This window comes from Spermophilus citellus (genome assembly GCF_964194105.1).
Source record: "Spermophilus citellus genome assembly, chromosome: 5".
NCBI classification, from domain to species: Eukaryota; Metazoa; Chordata; class Mammalia; order Rodentia; family Sciuridae; genus Spermophilus; species Spermophilus citellus.
In genome coordinates, this window is record NC_138186.1 from 144440280 (window position 1) to 144457790 (window position 17511).

Here is a 17511-nt window from a genome sequence, read left to right on the forward strand (position 1 = left end):
CACTCTGAGCCTACTAGAAGAAAATGTAGGCCCAACTCTCCATCATGTCAGCCTAGGAACTGACTTCCTCAATAAGACTCCTACAGTGCAAGAAGTAAAATCAAGAAATGGTAGTAAACTAAATAGCTTCTTCACAGCAAAGGAAATAATCAAGAATGTGAAGAGAGAACTTGCAGAATAGGAGAAAATCTTTGCCAGCTGTATCTCAGAAAGAGCATTAATTTCCAGGGTATTCAAAGAACTCAAAAAACTCAACATCAAAAAATGCAAATAGCCCAATAAATAGATGGACAATGTGACTGAACAGGCACATCACAAAAGAAGAAATATGAATGGTAAACAAATATATGAAAAAATGTTCAACTACGTATAGTATCTATACACAATAGAATATTACTCAGCCTGATAGAAGAATGAAATTATGGCATTTGCTGGTAAATGGATGGAATGGAGACTATTATGCTAAGTGAAACAAGCTAGTCTCCAAAAACAAAAGGCCAAATGTTCTCTCTTGTATGTGGATGGTAACACACAATAAGGTGATTTGAGAATAGAAGTTCATTGGATTAGACAAGGAATAGATGGGGATGGGATTAGGAATGACAGCAGAATGAATTGGACATAACTTTCCTATGTTTATCTTTGAAACTATGACCAGTGAAATTCCACGTCATGTACAGGCACAAGAATGGGATCCTAATTGGAAAAGTTATAATTCATGTGTGTTCAGTATGTCAAAATATGCTCTACTGTCATGTCCATCTAAAAAGAGCAAATAAAAAATGTTTTAAAAATTGAGGAGTGAGGGGCTGGAGTTGTGGCTCAGTGGCAGAGCACTTGCCTCACATGTATGAGGCACTGGGTTTCATTCCCAGCACCTCATATAAACAAATGAATAAAATAAAGATCCATCAACAACTAAAAAAATATTTTAAAAAATTGAGCGGTGAATAGGAAAGGGGAAGATCCTCATATTAGTTATTCTCCTGAATCCTGAGACACTTCCAGAACATTTTCAGAGAAATAACCCATGTCCATGACAAAGTAGTTTATATGCAGTTTTGTGTTGAGATAAAAATCGTTTTATTTTTATGTTAACAGAAAATTACCAACCCCATATGTAAATGTTTAATGCAATTATAAAAATTGACATCTGCTTCTTCAGTTTTGTTCAATCAGCCATTGTTTTGTGTGCAACATGTTCTTCGTATACTACTTGCTTACTGTAGTTTTAGAATGGAGAAAAGGATATCAGCAAAATGGCTTAAAATTTCCATCTTCTTGCTTTGTTTGGTGGTAGAAAATCTTATAGTATTTCTTTTGTAGTCTCCAGGAGCAAAACCCTATTTGCTGTTAAAAAAGTTTTATTAGAACACAACCACATTCATTCATATACTATTGACTGTGGTTTTTTTAATAATGGCAAAGTTGAGTAGTTGTCACAGAACTATGGCCCACAAAGCTTAAGATATTTATTTCACAAAAACAATCTTATGCATTCTTTGTATGATAAGGAAAACCTTCTTTTTATTTTTTTTATCTTTATTTTTATTTGCTTATTTTTATGTGGTACTGAGGATCGAACCAGGGCCTCACACATTTGAGGCAAGCACTCTACCACTGAGCTACAACCCCAGCCCCTGACAACCTTCTTGAATATAAAGGCACACTCTAATTCTTTATTATGCATTTCACCATCTGTCACCATCTGTAAGGATTTGGTTTGTGTAGTACAGGTTGTTTATGGTACTTTTCTTCATTACACTGGAAAATAGTCAATATTTGTGCCAGGTGCATTCTGGTCTGTGCATCTGCTTTCACTAGATGCTTTTTTAACAGTTCAAAGCATTTTAAGTGTTTGTGTTGACATCCTAATCCTCCAATGGAACCAACACCTTCAATTAGAGTGCAACAAGCTCTAAATTTATCCTGAATTTCTCCCCTGATAATATTCAGTTATCCAAAAATTCTCTTTTTATAAGGTAACTTGTGCTAAATTGCCTGTTAATGTCAATGGATATAATCCTCAAAGAATTTCTACTTATATATAATAATATATACTTCTTATATATATTGGATGATATCTCTCTCTCTCTCTCTCTCTCTCTCTCTCTATATATATATATATATATATATATATATATATATATATATATATATTTCTAATCTCTTGAATCTGCTTTACTAGCATTTGGGACCAGATAAAAGTAGTGAGCATTCTGCTTATGTGTCTGACAGCATCCCTAGCCTCTGCATATTATATAGTCATTGCACTCACCTTTTTCTGGTTGTGGTAACAAAAAACATCTTCAGACATTGCCTGATGCTACAGCCTACCCATCCTATCTCTGCCAATGCAAACTGCTGCACTATAGCCTGTGCAGGGGAGAGACCTATTCTCACCTTTCTTAAAGATCTTTATCTCATATTGAAGAAATGCATATAGAAAGCAATAACACTACTGAGAATAATTGCCTTTATTAATTCCATCTTCTCTTTACTTAGTTCATTTTACAAAATTTTTCTTCCCTTTCTTAAGTGGGTATGTGCCATCACAATCTTTTTCAATAATCAGCTGCTTAAAAATGTTTAAAAACTGGTCTCTAGAGGCAGCAAAAAAAAAATCATCTTTAGTGGTGTAAGTTTGGGCATTAGGCAATCATTAGCTTGATTTTTGGCTTGCCCTTCACCAGTGTTATGATGTTGGAAAAGCCATTTAAAATTCTCTCAAGCATCATAATTTGTAAAGCACAAATAATAGTATCTATTTCTTTTGATTTTTGCAAGGATATTTAGGCTCTTAGGATAATATATTTCATAGCAAGGAATCAATTTGATTATTATTCACATAGAAATAATTTCTAAAGATAAGTATTGATAATGCCATTAACATACCTACATAATTATATCATTTATGAAAATGATATTAAGTTGTTACAAGTAGAAACCAAGATACTATGATTTTATTCTTTGCAAATGAGATTGTAGGGATAAAGAAAATCATTAACTTGGATAGTGAGGATGAAGACATTTTCTAGCTTTTATTATATTTGAGGGTAAGTGTTTGTGTTTAATTGGAAGGAGAGAAAAGTTTTATTTTGAATCTACTGAATATACTTCTATTGATAAAAATAATGCTGGAATGAGAATATATTTTAAAAAGGTGATTGTTGTTAACTGAAGAAATAGTCCACTATGAAATAGACTTATTAAGAAGAAGTATATTGGGCTGGGGATGTGGCTCAAGTGGTAACACGCTTTCCTGGCATGCGCGGGCGCTGGGTTCGATCTTCAGCATCACATAAAAATAAAATACAGATGTTCTGTCTACTGAAAACTAAAAAATAAATATTAAAAAATTCTCTCTCACTTTAAAAAAAGAAGAAGTATAAAGTTTTTGCTCATATTTCTCTGTTCTAAATGTAGCAGTGTTGTGAAGTCTGAGACACTCTGCAGAGTTAGCTCCATGTGACTTCATGTGTGAAGCCTTTCCTGGCTGCCATGTGTGGTTTCCCACTCTTCTTCTGTGCTCCCATAACATCCTTCATTTTCCTTTCAGCAATCTCCCTCCTGCACTGTAAGATCTGCTTCTGTGTTTATATATTCCTGGGAGAAAGAGCCATCATTATTCAATTAAATAAACTTTGCAGTTAAAAGAAAAAAAAAACAGTACACAAAATGAAAAATCTACTTCTAGTACAGTTTTGATATTAACCCAAAGAAAACTATAAGAATTCCATATCAGTGCAATCATTTGACTTAAAAACTTTTAAAAATGAAAAATGAATTCATTCAATAACTCAATCTCTTTCAATCTTTATTGAGCATCTATGTTTTCCCAGAAGCTCTTTTAGACTACAAAACATTAATGTAGACAAGAGCTTCAATTTCCTAGAGCTTAGTTAAAACTCCAACATATGAGGTATGTGCTTCCTTGCAAAGAAAACTCGTTTACATAATGACAGGTACCTGCATGATTCTGGCAAACACTGAAATCATTTTCAAATAAACACTGTGATTGTCTATGTACTGTTAACCAGAAACCAAACTTGGGATAATGTTTTAAAACAATTTTTAACATCTGTAGGTTTTGAAGAATTTCTATTCACTTTAGGGAAAATTCAGTTTCACATAGTAAGAAATAATTTCATTTAGTGCTTTTGTTTTTGCTGGGACTTCTTTTAATAACACTTATTTAGACCACAAGTGGCACATTGTGGGATGCCAATGTCTCACTAGTAGCAAGAGAACAGAGTAGTAGATTACAATGGTTTGTTTCAGAACTATACTTGACATAGTTAAGTATATGCCTGGTAGTGCTGTATAACAAAACATCCCAAAACTCAGTATCAAAAAATAATAGCTACTTAAACTGATCAACCTGTGGGGTCAGCAGAAGTGGCTCTGCCACATGCTCTATATCCTTGTGTCCCAGTCTTTCCACAGGTCTCTCAGGGCTCTCATCCTTCTTGGACAAGTGGGCTAACAAAAGTATATGTTTTTCTTATGGTGATGGAACAGAAACATACAGCCCTCCTGGGTTTGGAATTGGCACATTTTTATTTATATTCAGATTCTTTTAGCCAAGATAAGTAAAAGAGCAAAGTTCAGGCCTGAAAGGTAGGAAAGAACCTCTATCCCTAAGGAAGCAAAGACATTGAGACTGGCAATCTATCATAATAATCCTATTATTTCCTGTTGCAGAATAATAGCAATAAATAGATGAGAAACTACCCTTGCTTGCTATTCATTTTTCCTACTTTGAAGGTTCTGAATCCATATATAAGAATGTCATTTTGGGGCTGGGGCTGGGGTTTAGTGGCAGAGTGCTTGTCTTGCACATGTGAGGCACTAGGTTCAATCCTTAGCAGTGCATATAAAAATAAGCAAATAAAAGACATGCTGTCCATCTATGAAAAAAAATTTAAAAAAGAAAGTCATTTTGAAAATTTTGTATATAGCAACTAAAAAGCAAATGGGAAAAATATTTGTGACTATATATTTGTGATTATAATCTCTAAGCAAGATTTATCTAATTGTGGTGACTTATTAGTTTATAAACCCCAGTAGTTAAAAAAAAGAAGAAAATATCAGAGTAAATTAAATAAAGGTTACTTTTAATGAAAAAATTTGCGTTTTACCTACATGTGTATTGAGTCAAGATAAAAATATTTTTCTTTGACTAGGTTTATGAATTGTTTTAAAGTTTGAAAGCCAATGATATAAAATATTTTAACATATTTATTTCTTTATTGATACATAGCTGTACTTATTTATGGTAAAATATTTTATAATTATAAGATGTTTAGTTTAAGTACATTCTAATTTGTAAAAGTTTTAATTTGATGGACACGTCATCTTCTTTGAAAGTGGATGGTTTTTTAAGTGCTCATTTCCTTTATGCAAATGTCTAATAAAAGATTACTTTTCTTTCAAATCAATCAACAATTGAGGCAGGTTTAATGGACCTGTGTTTTCATTTATATACTCTTAGCAATCATGATTGTGGGGATGGGTGGCCCACGCTTGGAATTAGTTTTTTAAAGTAATGGCAATATTTACCTTCTCTATTTAGCTTGTGCACGGCTGGCTTCCTGATGATGGTTTAGAATCAAATCTCCTCCCAGTTATATTTCTTGATAACATTCTGTTAGCTTATTTCAGAAAGATTTATTATCAGCTTATCTTCAGATTTTAATATTTGCGTCATTCTGTCTATGTTAACTGCAGCCTGCCCCAGAGCAGCAGTGGGCTCTAGCCAGGTATAGGACACAGGTGGACAGCCCAGTCCAAGCAGTGTTGCTACCCTTAGTTCATCCAGGCTCTGTCCACTCTTGCCAGAGAAGGTAGGTCTGAACGCTCCTGCAGATTCTGGAGACAAACCAGAGGCCTGGACTAGTCTTTTATTTACAGGGAGAATGCTAAAGATAGTGAGAATATTTAATGGTCTGTTACTTATTTATAAATTAAGATGCAAGATTGTGTTTAGAAAAAGATAAAATGAGTGTTCTGTAATTTAGTTACTAAGTATCTACTTTAGTCAGTGAAGCTAAAAATAGTTGTATATTTTTAAATAACTTGCTTCAGGTGTGATTTTTAAATTTAAAAAATCAGCTATGGACAGGTAGGAAATTTGAAAATTTGAAACATATTTTTCTGGGTCTACTTTTTTTTTGTAAATAAAGTAACATGTTATATGCATTGGCTAGTTTTAACTTAATACAAGAAGGTTTTGTAGAGACAGAACTGAAGTCATCTTTGTCCAAATACTAATTGGTGGGAAAAATCCTAAATGGTTTCATGTTTGAGGGTGTGTGTGTGTGTGTGTGTGTGTGTGTGTGTGTGTCTTTGTTTTTACATGCTCTGTATTAGGTCAACTTGCATAAAAATCTTTTAGCTACATAAATAATTACAAAAATCTGATTCAAGTTGTGTTATACATGTTAAAATAGCAGAAATACTTTTATGTATAGACTACCATGGTACTGCTGGAGATTTTTTGCCTGTTTTATTGTTGGTCTATAAACAAATAGATTTTGCTACATTTCCTGTTTCTTAGTGATGGAGATGGTTGGCTTCTGGTAATGTTTCATCTCAAGAATCATGACATATCTTTAGTGTTTAACCACCCACAGAGATTGAAGTTCAATATTTTTATATATTCCTAGAAAGATTAATGGAAAACAGTAACAAAAAACAGATGTTTTCAAATCTCCCTTCCAACTTAACTCAAGGGTTCCTTAGACATCCTGATACAACTGTTTTGGAGCGATCCAACTAAGTATGTTGCAAAATTCCAAATGTTGGCATTTAAAAAAATTATTATTTTATTTGTTCTTTTTAGTAATACATGACAGTAGAATGTATTTTGGCAAATTATACATATATGGAGTATAACTTACTCTATTTAGGATCCCACTCTTGTGGGTTGTACATGATGTGGATTTACCCTGGTCGTGTATACAAATAAAAGGCTAGGAAAGTCATGTCTGATTCATTCTACTGTCTTTCCTGTCCCCCTCCCTGCTCCTATCCCTTCGTTTCCCTTTGTCTAATCCAATGTATTTCTATTGTTCCCTTCTCCAACTTCCCTCATTTTGGTTATTTTGGTTTATCATCCACAAGTAAAAGAGAACAGTCTGATTTTCACAATTGCCCCAGAAACGGAGCCTGATGGGAAGAATGTATCTTCAGAATTATCTTCTCCATATACATGTGTGAAAAGTAGCTCCATCTCTTATAAAGGTAATCCTGCAATGTCCTGTACTCTATTCTGCCCTTGTCTCCTAGTGAAATATCAAAAGAACTATTTTGAGAGTCTAAAGATTGTGTTTTTGGAGCTGCTACTATACCTTCATATGTCTGAGAAATAAAGGAAATTATCCAGATTTAAAATATGATGCCAGGATCACAATATTTTATGGATGGACTTTATTCCCTCAGCATCCTAATGTTTTTATGCTTCAATTTCTTCACCCTTTCTTCATCAGAAGGTAAATATATTATAATTAATGAACTGATATTGATACATTATTATTAACTTATTAAAATCTATAGTTTATTTAGATCACCTTAGCTCTTAGCTAGTGTCCTTTTTGTTTGTCTCAGAATTACATTTAGGATTCTATATTACATTTAGCTTTCATATTTCCTTAGGTCTTTGACCTTGACCTTCACAGTTTGGGAGAGTATTGGATAAATAAATCATAGGATATTCTTCTTAAAAAAAATAAAAAGAATCATGACTTCAGCATTTGGCAAAAGATTGTTTTTCCTGTCCTTTATCTCTTTCCTTCTTTAAAAATAAGTTTTTTTTTCCCAAAAGTGCCTTTAATGTTTTAATAATATACTGGCTAAGTTACAGACCTACAAACTATTTTTGGAATAAAATCATTTCTAAGTCCATTTCAATTTTCTTTTAAAATTTGTAATGTAGAAACAGGAAATGAGAATTTGGAATATTCTACTTGATACATATTTTTCATGCTTAGGAAAAAATACATATATATATATATATATATATATATATATATTGCTTATTAAGATATCATTGACATATTTTTGTTGTTTCTTATACTATACAACATCTTGTTGGATATGTACCATATATGTACTTATTTATGTCACATATAAGTTCAGATTATTGCACTTTTAGCTTTTATTCTTATAAAAATCACCATACTGAATGGTTGCTGAGTCCCTCAGTGTGAGCATTTTAAAGTTTAAAAAAATGCTGGTAGAACAATGGGCCAAAATTTAGTTGTAGTTTATTGAGTTTCAAAGAAGAAGTATAACTTATTGAGCCTTCATCAACCCTGATAACAACTGGAGGGTACTGAGATGATTAAAGCTCTAGTTCCAGGCTGATGTTAAGGTCTGCTTAAATTTACTTTTTTCAACTTAAAACCTTTATTTATTTGTTTATTTATTTTTTTAAAAATATTTTTTATAGTTGGGGCTGGGGTTGTGGCTCAGCAGTAGAGCACTTGCCTCACATGTGCAAGGCCCTGAGTTTGATCCTCAGCACCACATAAAAATAAATAAGTAAAATAAAGGTATCCTGTCCAACTACAAAAAAAATTATAGTAGATGGGCACAATACCTTTATTTTATTTATGTAGTGTTGAGGAGAGAACCCAGTGCCTCACTTGTGTTAGGCAAGTGCTTTACCACCCCTCATTATCTTTATTGAATAAGCATTGTATTATGTCACATGAATTCTTGTCATATTCCTTTTGAAACCCAGTTCTATGTTCAATTTGCATAGAACTGATTATGGTCTTTTTATGGTTCAGCTTCCCAGTTCTTAAGACCCTAATCCCCATACCTTTCTCCAGCAACCAACACTTTTCTCAAGAAAATTTTTTATTTTTTCAAAAAGAACATGTAGTGCTCTATTTTATAAATCCCTTAATATATGGAACCATTGTTCATAGTCACTCAAAGACATGTTTTCCACATTTAACATCCTATAGTTTCAACACTTTCTCCTTGATCTGTATAGTGTGTTCCATTAAATTGAAGGATTCCATGTTTCTGAGAAGTTCTATTCAGTCTATTTGCATTCCTGTTACTCATTACTTTGGAGCTATGGATTTGTAGGAAGAGGTTAAACTATACCTATTGTAAAGTTAAATTCCAGATTGTGATAGCTTCAAGTGAAAGTACATACCAGCTGTCTTTCATTAGATGGGAGCAAGAGAGCCACACAGAGCATAGAAGACCAGCACATTTCAGCAGTCTGCATTTCTCCAGCAACACTGAAATATATACACTGCAGCTTACAACACTCATCCAGGGTAGGATTTTACAAGATTTGTAAGTTCAGCCATGGCTATTCCCACTGCTTTCAGTTGGGACTTGAAACATCTTTTCAGGAGATCTTGTGCTAACATTTATTCTTCCAGGTAAGGGCATGTTAATATCTGGAGCTTTTCCTTGTTCTGAACAAAACGCAGTCAATGGATTTCCAGCACCATCTGCAGGAAGAAAGCAGCTAGGGACAGGTGTCTCTGAACAAATATTTTCCATTCTAGGCTATTTGATAGACTCATCTACTGTGTGTGACTTTTTTCTATTTGTTTCCTTTGAGCATCAGAGATTCAGTGAGTTGCACTGGTTGCCAATGTTTCCTTTATGATGCTCCAATGGCTACCAATGGACAAAAAAACAACTCAAACTTTAAATTTACCAAAAGTGTGAGTGTAATACTTTCTGGAGATCCATAATTTTTTGTAATTATCTAGGATCAATAAGAAACCATTAAACAATATATATGGATTTAAACAAACTTTAGTTTCAGTCTTGGCCCATGATACCTTTAAAATGCCCCCCAACACCAAATCAATTATGGTGTTATATGCTTTATAGTATTTTTTTATGAAAGAAAATACAGAATAGCCATAGAAAGCTCTAGAACAAAAAAATTAAATCCTTGTATAAGTCCTCATGCCATATATCTCTGTCTCAAATTTTGTATTATGTGGTAATGGCAAAATTACCACACAAAAGAAAATCAGTGTTACTTAAACACACACACAGTATAGCACAAAAGTTCAAATAAGCCAACCAGGTATTGTATCTAGCTTCTGTCTGGATCAAGGACATTTGTTTGCAATTGGTTTCCTTTGAGATATGAAGTGGTCCCTGTTAAGTAGTAGTTAGCAAATAGCAGTAAAATGAGAACCAATAACATAGTAGGGTCATAGAATTTCTTTGAATTACATTTTATAAACAATTGAGTAACTTATAGAAAAACAACAGGTGCACAAACCTTGAGAACAAATAGGTGGAAACAAAGGGAGTCAATTAGAAAATATGTCAAGAAAGAAAAATCAATGAGGTTAACTCATGACACTGTCCACTGAGGTCATTGCAAAATTAGGACTTATGAGCACAGGTTTCTCAGCGTATTTCAGAAGAGACATTTCTTTAATAATGCAGTCACACTACGGTAGATTCTACCCAGCCACTGACCCCAATACCCACATTGACATAAGACTGACTTCATATTCCATGAAATTCATTCTTCACCTGTCATAAAAGAATGATGAGACCAGGACAAACACAGTCCTTCTTGTCTTGGAAGCTGTGTCCTCAAGTCAAGAATCTAAAGTAAACTAGAAAAGAAGGGGGAAGGAATAAGCAATTTCAACTGGTCAAATGCATAGCCTCAGAGAAACCTTTTCTTTTATCTTATATGTCTCTAATCCAGTAAAGTTGTCTTCCTAAAAATAATTATACCTGATATTCAGAAGCATTATTTATAGCTTTTTTGGTTTTTACCTGTAAGTTCAAAATTATTTTACAGACCCTGTACCCTAGATGTCAGTGAAAAAAATTACCTACCTTGCACAAATCACAGAACTCTAGTTTCTTAGTTCTTTTGGCCTTATCTATAAAAATAACAGTGGTAGCTCATTCATGTTGAGATAAAGTCACTCATAACTGAAAAAGCTATATATACTCATATACAAAGTTTGATATACCTAAAATTGTACATCAGCAGGATGAAGCCCCCACCCCCCCCCCCATACACATACACTGTAGGATGAGATCAAGTTCTAGGGGAAACTTCATCAGACATGTGATCTTCACCCTGGCAGGAATAGATGTAGCATATCACTGTGCAGCTTTCCTTAGCCTCCAACCCCTGATAGGGACATATGGCTGCCAGGCCCCAGTATTGGCTCTGAGAATGTCTTTTGTGTTATTATTCCTTTATTTTTGGGAGAATTGACATTAAAATATATATGTGCTCCTGGGATAATTTTGGCTGCTGTGTTGGGGATAGTCTTTGTGAAGAGAAGAGGAGAGGAAACTATTGGAGAGATTATTAAAATAATCTGACAGTTGGTGGCTTGGACCAGAACAGTCATGATAGAAATAATTAGTGGACTGATTCTGGATCTATTGTCCATGAAGAGCCAAAATGGCTTACAGATAGATCAGATATATTGTTACATCTGAGGTAAAGTCTTCAAGAGTACATGCAAGAATGGAGCGGCTATCTTCTAGAAGCGTACAGAGCTAGGCACATGTTAGGAGGGAGCTCAAGGGCTTGCTTAGACACATTAGGAGGTGGTAACCTCTAGCAAGCAGGAAACCCTAATCCAGCATTAAGTGGTGAAGTCAAAGCTGGAGATTCATGTGAGACTCATCAGCATAGAGAATAATCCAAAGCCACAAGACAGTAAGAGATCACCTTGGGAGTAGTTATAGAAGGTAATCAATGATGGAGTCTTAGAGCAGGTGAGATGAAGAACCAGGAAGGGCGCCTGACTGCAGTCTGTGAGGTGGCAGAACTGTAGTGGGTACTGACCTGGAATCCAAGGAAAGGAATTGTTTCAGAAGGACCTGAGAGTCCAAGAAATATGTAGCTTGAAAATTTACCATTGGGTTTAATAATCTAGAATAATTTATGATTAAGATTTGTTGGGGTGGAATGTTGAAGACAAAAATCTCACTGAAGTAGATTTAAAAGTATAGGAGGAGAGGAATTGGAAATGGAGAGTATCAATGACTCAAATATGTTTTTATAATAAAGGAGAGAAACAGGTGATAATCAGGAGGAGATGTAGGTTTAAAATAGTTTGCAAGAAGGGAACCAGTGAAGAGACAGGGGACTCAGGAAAAATGGAGGGATTGTCTTTGAAGGCTGACATCAAATAGCAACTTCACTTTAAAGGAAATAAGAAAATTGTTTTTGTTTTTATTTTTTTTTTGTCCTGAATCAAATTTGAGTGGCATGGGAACACAGATTTAAGTGACCCTGAAAGGCATATTCCACTGTAAAAGAACTTTCATATGAACTTTCACAGCCAAAGAACAAGCCAAATCATAAATTAATACATTCGGTAGATACGTGGGTAGGAGTATCAAGTGATTGCAGCAGTGTGGGAGAATCTCTTCTATAGGTTTGAGGTGTTATAGCAATCTTAGCTTCATGGTTGGGGGGGCTAGCAGCCTGCTAAGCTTAGTGATACATTCCCAGAGGTTTACTTAATAATCATGAGGATATTAGATCAGATGCAGAAGATGAAAGAAAATGCTACTAAAAGGGTTTAAGATAGATTGATTGGCTCTGCACAAGCAACATTCCAACCATGATGCTCAACTCAGCCAAGTTTAAACAGTCGGCAGAATCTTCAGATACATGCAACTTCTTAAGAGAACTTCAGCTGCACAAGAGAGAGTTTAAGATAATGTCAAAAAATATTGGACTCTAAATTGAGTAAAGAGATGGCATGAGTGAACTCCTAGTTGGAGTAAGGTGAAATCTTGGTGTAGTTTTAATTTGCATTTCTCTAATTACTACAGATGTTCAGCACTTTTTCATAGATCTGTTGACTGTGTATCTTCTTTTGAAAAGTATCTGTTTAGTTCCTTTGCCCATTTGCTGTTTTTTTTTTGTTGTTGTTTTTTGTTTGTTTGTTTAGTTCTTTGTATATCCTATAAATTAAAGCCTCATTTGAGGTGTGGGTGGTAAAGATTTTCTCCCATTTGGAAGGCTTTCCTTTGCTGCAAAGAAGCTTTTTAGTTTGATACCATCCCATTCATTGATTCTTGATTTTATTTCTTGTGCTTTAGGGATCTTTTTCAGGAAGTTCCTAAGCTGGCATATTGTAGGGTTGGGCCTATATTTTTTTTCTACTAGGTGCAGGCTATTTGGCTTATGTCTAGGTCTTTGATCCACTCTGAACTGAGTTTTGTGCAAGGTGAGAGAGATAGAGATTAAATTTCATTCTACTACATATGGATTTCCCGCTTTCCAAGCACCTTTTGTTGAAAAGGCTATCTTTTCTCCAATGTATATTTTTTACACCTTTGTCTAGTATAAGATAATTGTATTTATGTGGGTTTGTTTCTGTGTCTTCTCTTCTATTTAATTGATCTTCATGCCTGTTTTGTTGCCAATACCATGCTGCTTAGCAAGCACTTCTAAACCGCAATTTAGGGTTTCACATAGTTCTTTAAATTATTTTTATTTTATTTTTTTGCATTGCTGGAGATCCAGCTCATAGCTTATACCTGCCAGGCATGCATTCTACCACTGATATACAACCCTACTTTTTTTTTTAAAAATACAATACTAGCATACTCTTTTAATAGCATAATTAAAAGAGAGTCTAAATAGAAGTTCTATAATTTGAGTAACTGAGTTTAGTTAAATTTCCTGGTAAAAAGAGCCATCATTCTTTTATCTAAATTTTAGTTATAATTCAAATATTGTTTAGTTCAAATGATCTAATAGTTTTAGTTAGCTGTTTGTTCCGTCTTGTATTGAGCCTGCGTATCTATTCAAGTAAATCTTACACATTTTTTTATGAATATGTTTTCTTCCAGGAATAGAAGATGGTAGTGAATTGGGGGGAGAGGAGTTTCAAATTTATTAAATAGGAATTTTATACCTAAATATTGTATTCCTCCAACTCTAGTTTGGGCAAATTTAAATTTCTGTGTGGTGTTGATCTAAACCATCATCCCAGAGAGAGGGGAAGAGATGAAAAGAAAGGCATACCCTTGGAATTCTGAGACTTGTTGCAATTTTCTAGCACTTTCACAACATAGTGATGATTGTAGGGCTTCAGTGATTGTCAGAAATTCATGTTTTTCCTGTGGAGCTTTCCTCTCCTCTCCTCTCTTCTCTTCTCCTCTATTATTTCCCTTCCTCCTTTCTCCTCCCCCCTCTTCTTTCTTCCCTCTGTGCATTCAGAAATTGGCTTAAAATGACATAATTCTATAAAAACAAAAGGGACATTTTCAAACTGAGTCTCATAAGATCTCTGAAGAGGAATCCTAGCAGAAGGTGACATCTCTATTTTGATGAAGTTTTCCTTTTACCTGTTTCATACATTGGGATTTCATGAAAAAAAGTAAAGGTTTTCAGAGTTTTTTAAAAAAACAAAACATAAAAACAAAAAGAGGTCTGGACAACTTGCTTTCAGCCCGTGTCAAAGGTCAGCTTCACCTACTGTCCTCTCTGGGCTCTTTTGTCCATGACGCATCGCTTCTCACCACAGATCGGTCTGCATATTAACATTCCTTAATAGATAGGACCACAAAATCACTTAATTATTAGTGTTGTTATTTAAGACATAAATTCTCATATGAAAATTTACATCCCAATATTCTTTAGTTTATTTTTAGTCGATCCCTTCTACAATGCAAAGAAAAACTCTATAGGTTGAAAAAAGAAATTGAACTAGGAAATAAGACCTCAGATCACATTCCGGTTTTTATGATTTTTATGAACTAGACCTCAATTTCCTGCCAGGGAAATAAGGCTAACAAAACACCATGTCTTTCTCACAAGGAATGATGTTGATATTACAGATAAGTAAACAAGATGTTAAATGAAATAATGACTGGAATATATGTAGAATTGCTTTGCAAACTGGAAACAAAGTTATGCAAGCTTCTTTCATTATAATCAGTTATCAGAAGAATCTTATATATGACTAAACACAAAAAGCCAGCACTAGTGGGTCTTAATTCTACATAACAGACACATTTAAAACATTTGTTTCTTTTCGCTAATATATTTTACTTGTAAGTTTTCTGGCAATTTGTATCTGCCCTTTAGAATGTAAGCATCACCACTAGATTCTGGCTTTTTAGACAAATAGCATAAGTAAAAGAAAGAAGGAAAAAAAGGGAAATAGTGAGTGTGGGGGGTCCATATCAAAGTGTATGATGATAATCATCATTTGACCTCTGATCTGTAACATGAAGGTTTCATATAGTTAAACCTAATAATTCAGCTTTCTGCTTTAGCAAAATGTCCAGATCCAACTAGCAGTTTCAAAAAATCATTGAATTGAAATGAACTTGGAAATAAAGCTTCTTCCAAAATGATTATTCTTCAATAGGAATAATCAATAGGAAGCTATGGGTAAGTGTGTTAAAAATGCAAGGAATCAAATTGCTGATTTACCCTTTCTCTCTTTTTCCCCCCTCCCATCTTTCTGGGATAGGTATGTGCAAATAAAAGGAGAAGGAACTATAAACTGACTATGGATCTGGAAAAAGATTATGCGACACACAAAGGGAAAAATAAACTTGGTGGAGAATTGTCAGGAATGATGCCCCTTTGCAACAATATAATTAATATCTCCTGTGTGAAAAGCAACTGGTCAAGCCATGTTCGTGCTTCTTTGTACAGCTTAATGGTACTGATAATTCTGATCACTCTGGTTGGCAATCTGATAGTCATTATTTCCATACCACATTTCAAGCAACTTCACACCCCTACTAATTGGCTCATTCATTCCATGGCCATTGTGGACTTCCTGCTGGGGTGCCTGGTGATGCCGTATAGCATGGTAAGGTCAGTTGAGCACTGCTGGTATTTTGGAGAGTTCTTCTGTAAAATTCACACTAGCACTGACATTATGCTGAGTTCAGCCTCCATTTTTCACTTGTCCTTCATTTCCATTGACCGCTACTATGCAGTGTGTGACCCATTGAGATACAAAGCCAGGATCAATATCTTGGTAATTCTTGTGATGATCTTCATTAGTTGGAGCATTCCTGCTATTTTTGCATTTGGAATGATCTTTCTGGAGCTAAACTTCAAAGGAATTGAAGAGATATATTATAAACATTTTCACTGCACAGGGGGCTGCTCAGTTGTCTTTAGCAAAACATCTGGGGTATTGGCCTTTCTGACTTCTTTCTATATACCTGGGTCTGTTATGTTGTGTGTCTACTACAGAATATATTTCATAGCTAAAGGGCAAGCAAGATCAATTAATCATACAAATCAGAGGCTTCACTTTGGATTAGAAGAGAAAAATGGAATTTCACAAAACAAAAAAAGAAAAGCTGCGAAGACATTAGGGATCATGATGGGTGTTTTCCTGATATGCTGGAGCCCTTTCTTTGTGTGCACAGTCATGGATCCTTTCCTGAACTACACAATTCTACCTCCTTTGAATGATGCATTCATTTGGTTTGGCTACTTGAACTCTACTTTTAATCCAATGGTTTATGCATTTTTCTATCCCTGGTTCAGAAGAGCATTGAAGACAATTCTACTTGGTAAAATTTTTCAAAGAGATTCATTTAGGTGTAAGTTATTTTTAGAATCAAATCCACAATAATTTTATTATTGCAAAATGGTTAGTGATCCAGTTCATGAACACAACATTACAACCGGATGCACTAACTACATGGATCTTTCATTTGTTATTTGAGTCAAAGTACTTATGGTGAGCCAAGTTATGCTTATCATCTCTTATATGGAACATGGTAGATGCGATCTTAGCCCTTCTTATGATACTACACAAATTTTGAAAGCCTAGTATTTAAGGACCTACATTTTAAAGAACATTTCCTAGGACTAGGTTGTAGCTCAGTGGAAAAGTGCTTGGTTAGCATGTACAAGGCTCCAGTTTGATCCCCAGCAACATGAAAGGTGGGTAGTGGTGAGGAGGAGGAGGAGGAGGAGGAGGAGGAGGAGGAGGAGGATAATTCTTCTTCTGAAGAACTTCTCCTGCCCTTAGATGAACTTACATGAGTTGACAGTGGTACCTTACTAAGTGGTTCAGTAGTGGAAACTATAAGACTATATTTGGGGGGATACAAATTGGAATGATTTTGTCACATTTGCATATAGAAATTTGTCATATATGTACAGTTGGCCCTCCATATATTCAGGTTCTACATCTGCAGATTGAAGTAATCTTAGATCAAAAATTTTGTGGAAAAAGAACTTTGTGCCTATAGAGAACACTTATAGATGTTTTTGGTTTTTCATTATTATAGTTGTCAATATAGTAACCATTTACATAACATTTACACAGTATTAGCTATTGCAAGTTATCTACAGATGATTTGAAGTATATGGGAGGATGTCACAGATAATAAGCAAATGTTATGCTATTTTATATAGGAGATGTCACATCCATGGATTTTTGTATCTGCTGAAGATCCTGAAACAAATACCACAAGGATACTGAGGGACAACTGCATGTGTCTTTTTTGTGTATAAGGATTTTTATAACCATT

The 17511-nt window shown here is 34.5% G+C and overlaps 1 protein-coding gene across 1 annotated transcript in view; it reads left to right on the forward strand.

The window, feature by feature from the left end:
* TAAR1 (trace amine associated receptor 1) overlaps positions 1 to 16911 on the forward strand; it is a 29314-nt gene extending 12403 nt beyond the window's left edge. The window contains exon 2 of the mRNA XM_081295168.1: positions 15477 to 16911. Within this exon, the coding sequence (XP_081151294.1) occupies positions 15516 to 16604 (1089 nt within the window). The 5' untranslated portion in view covers positions 15477 to 15515 and the 3' untranslated portion in view covers positions 16605 to 16911. The remainder of the gene's footprint in view (positions 1 to 15476) is intronic.
* Positions 16912 to 17511: the final 600 nt, after the last annotated feature.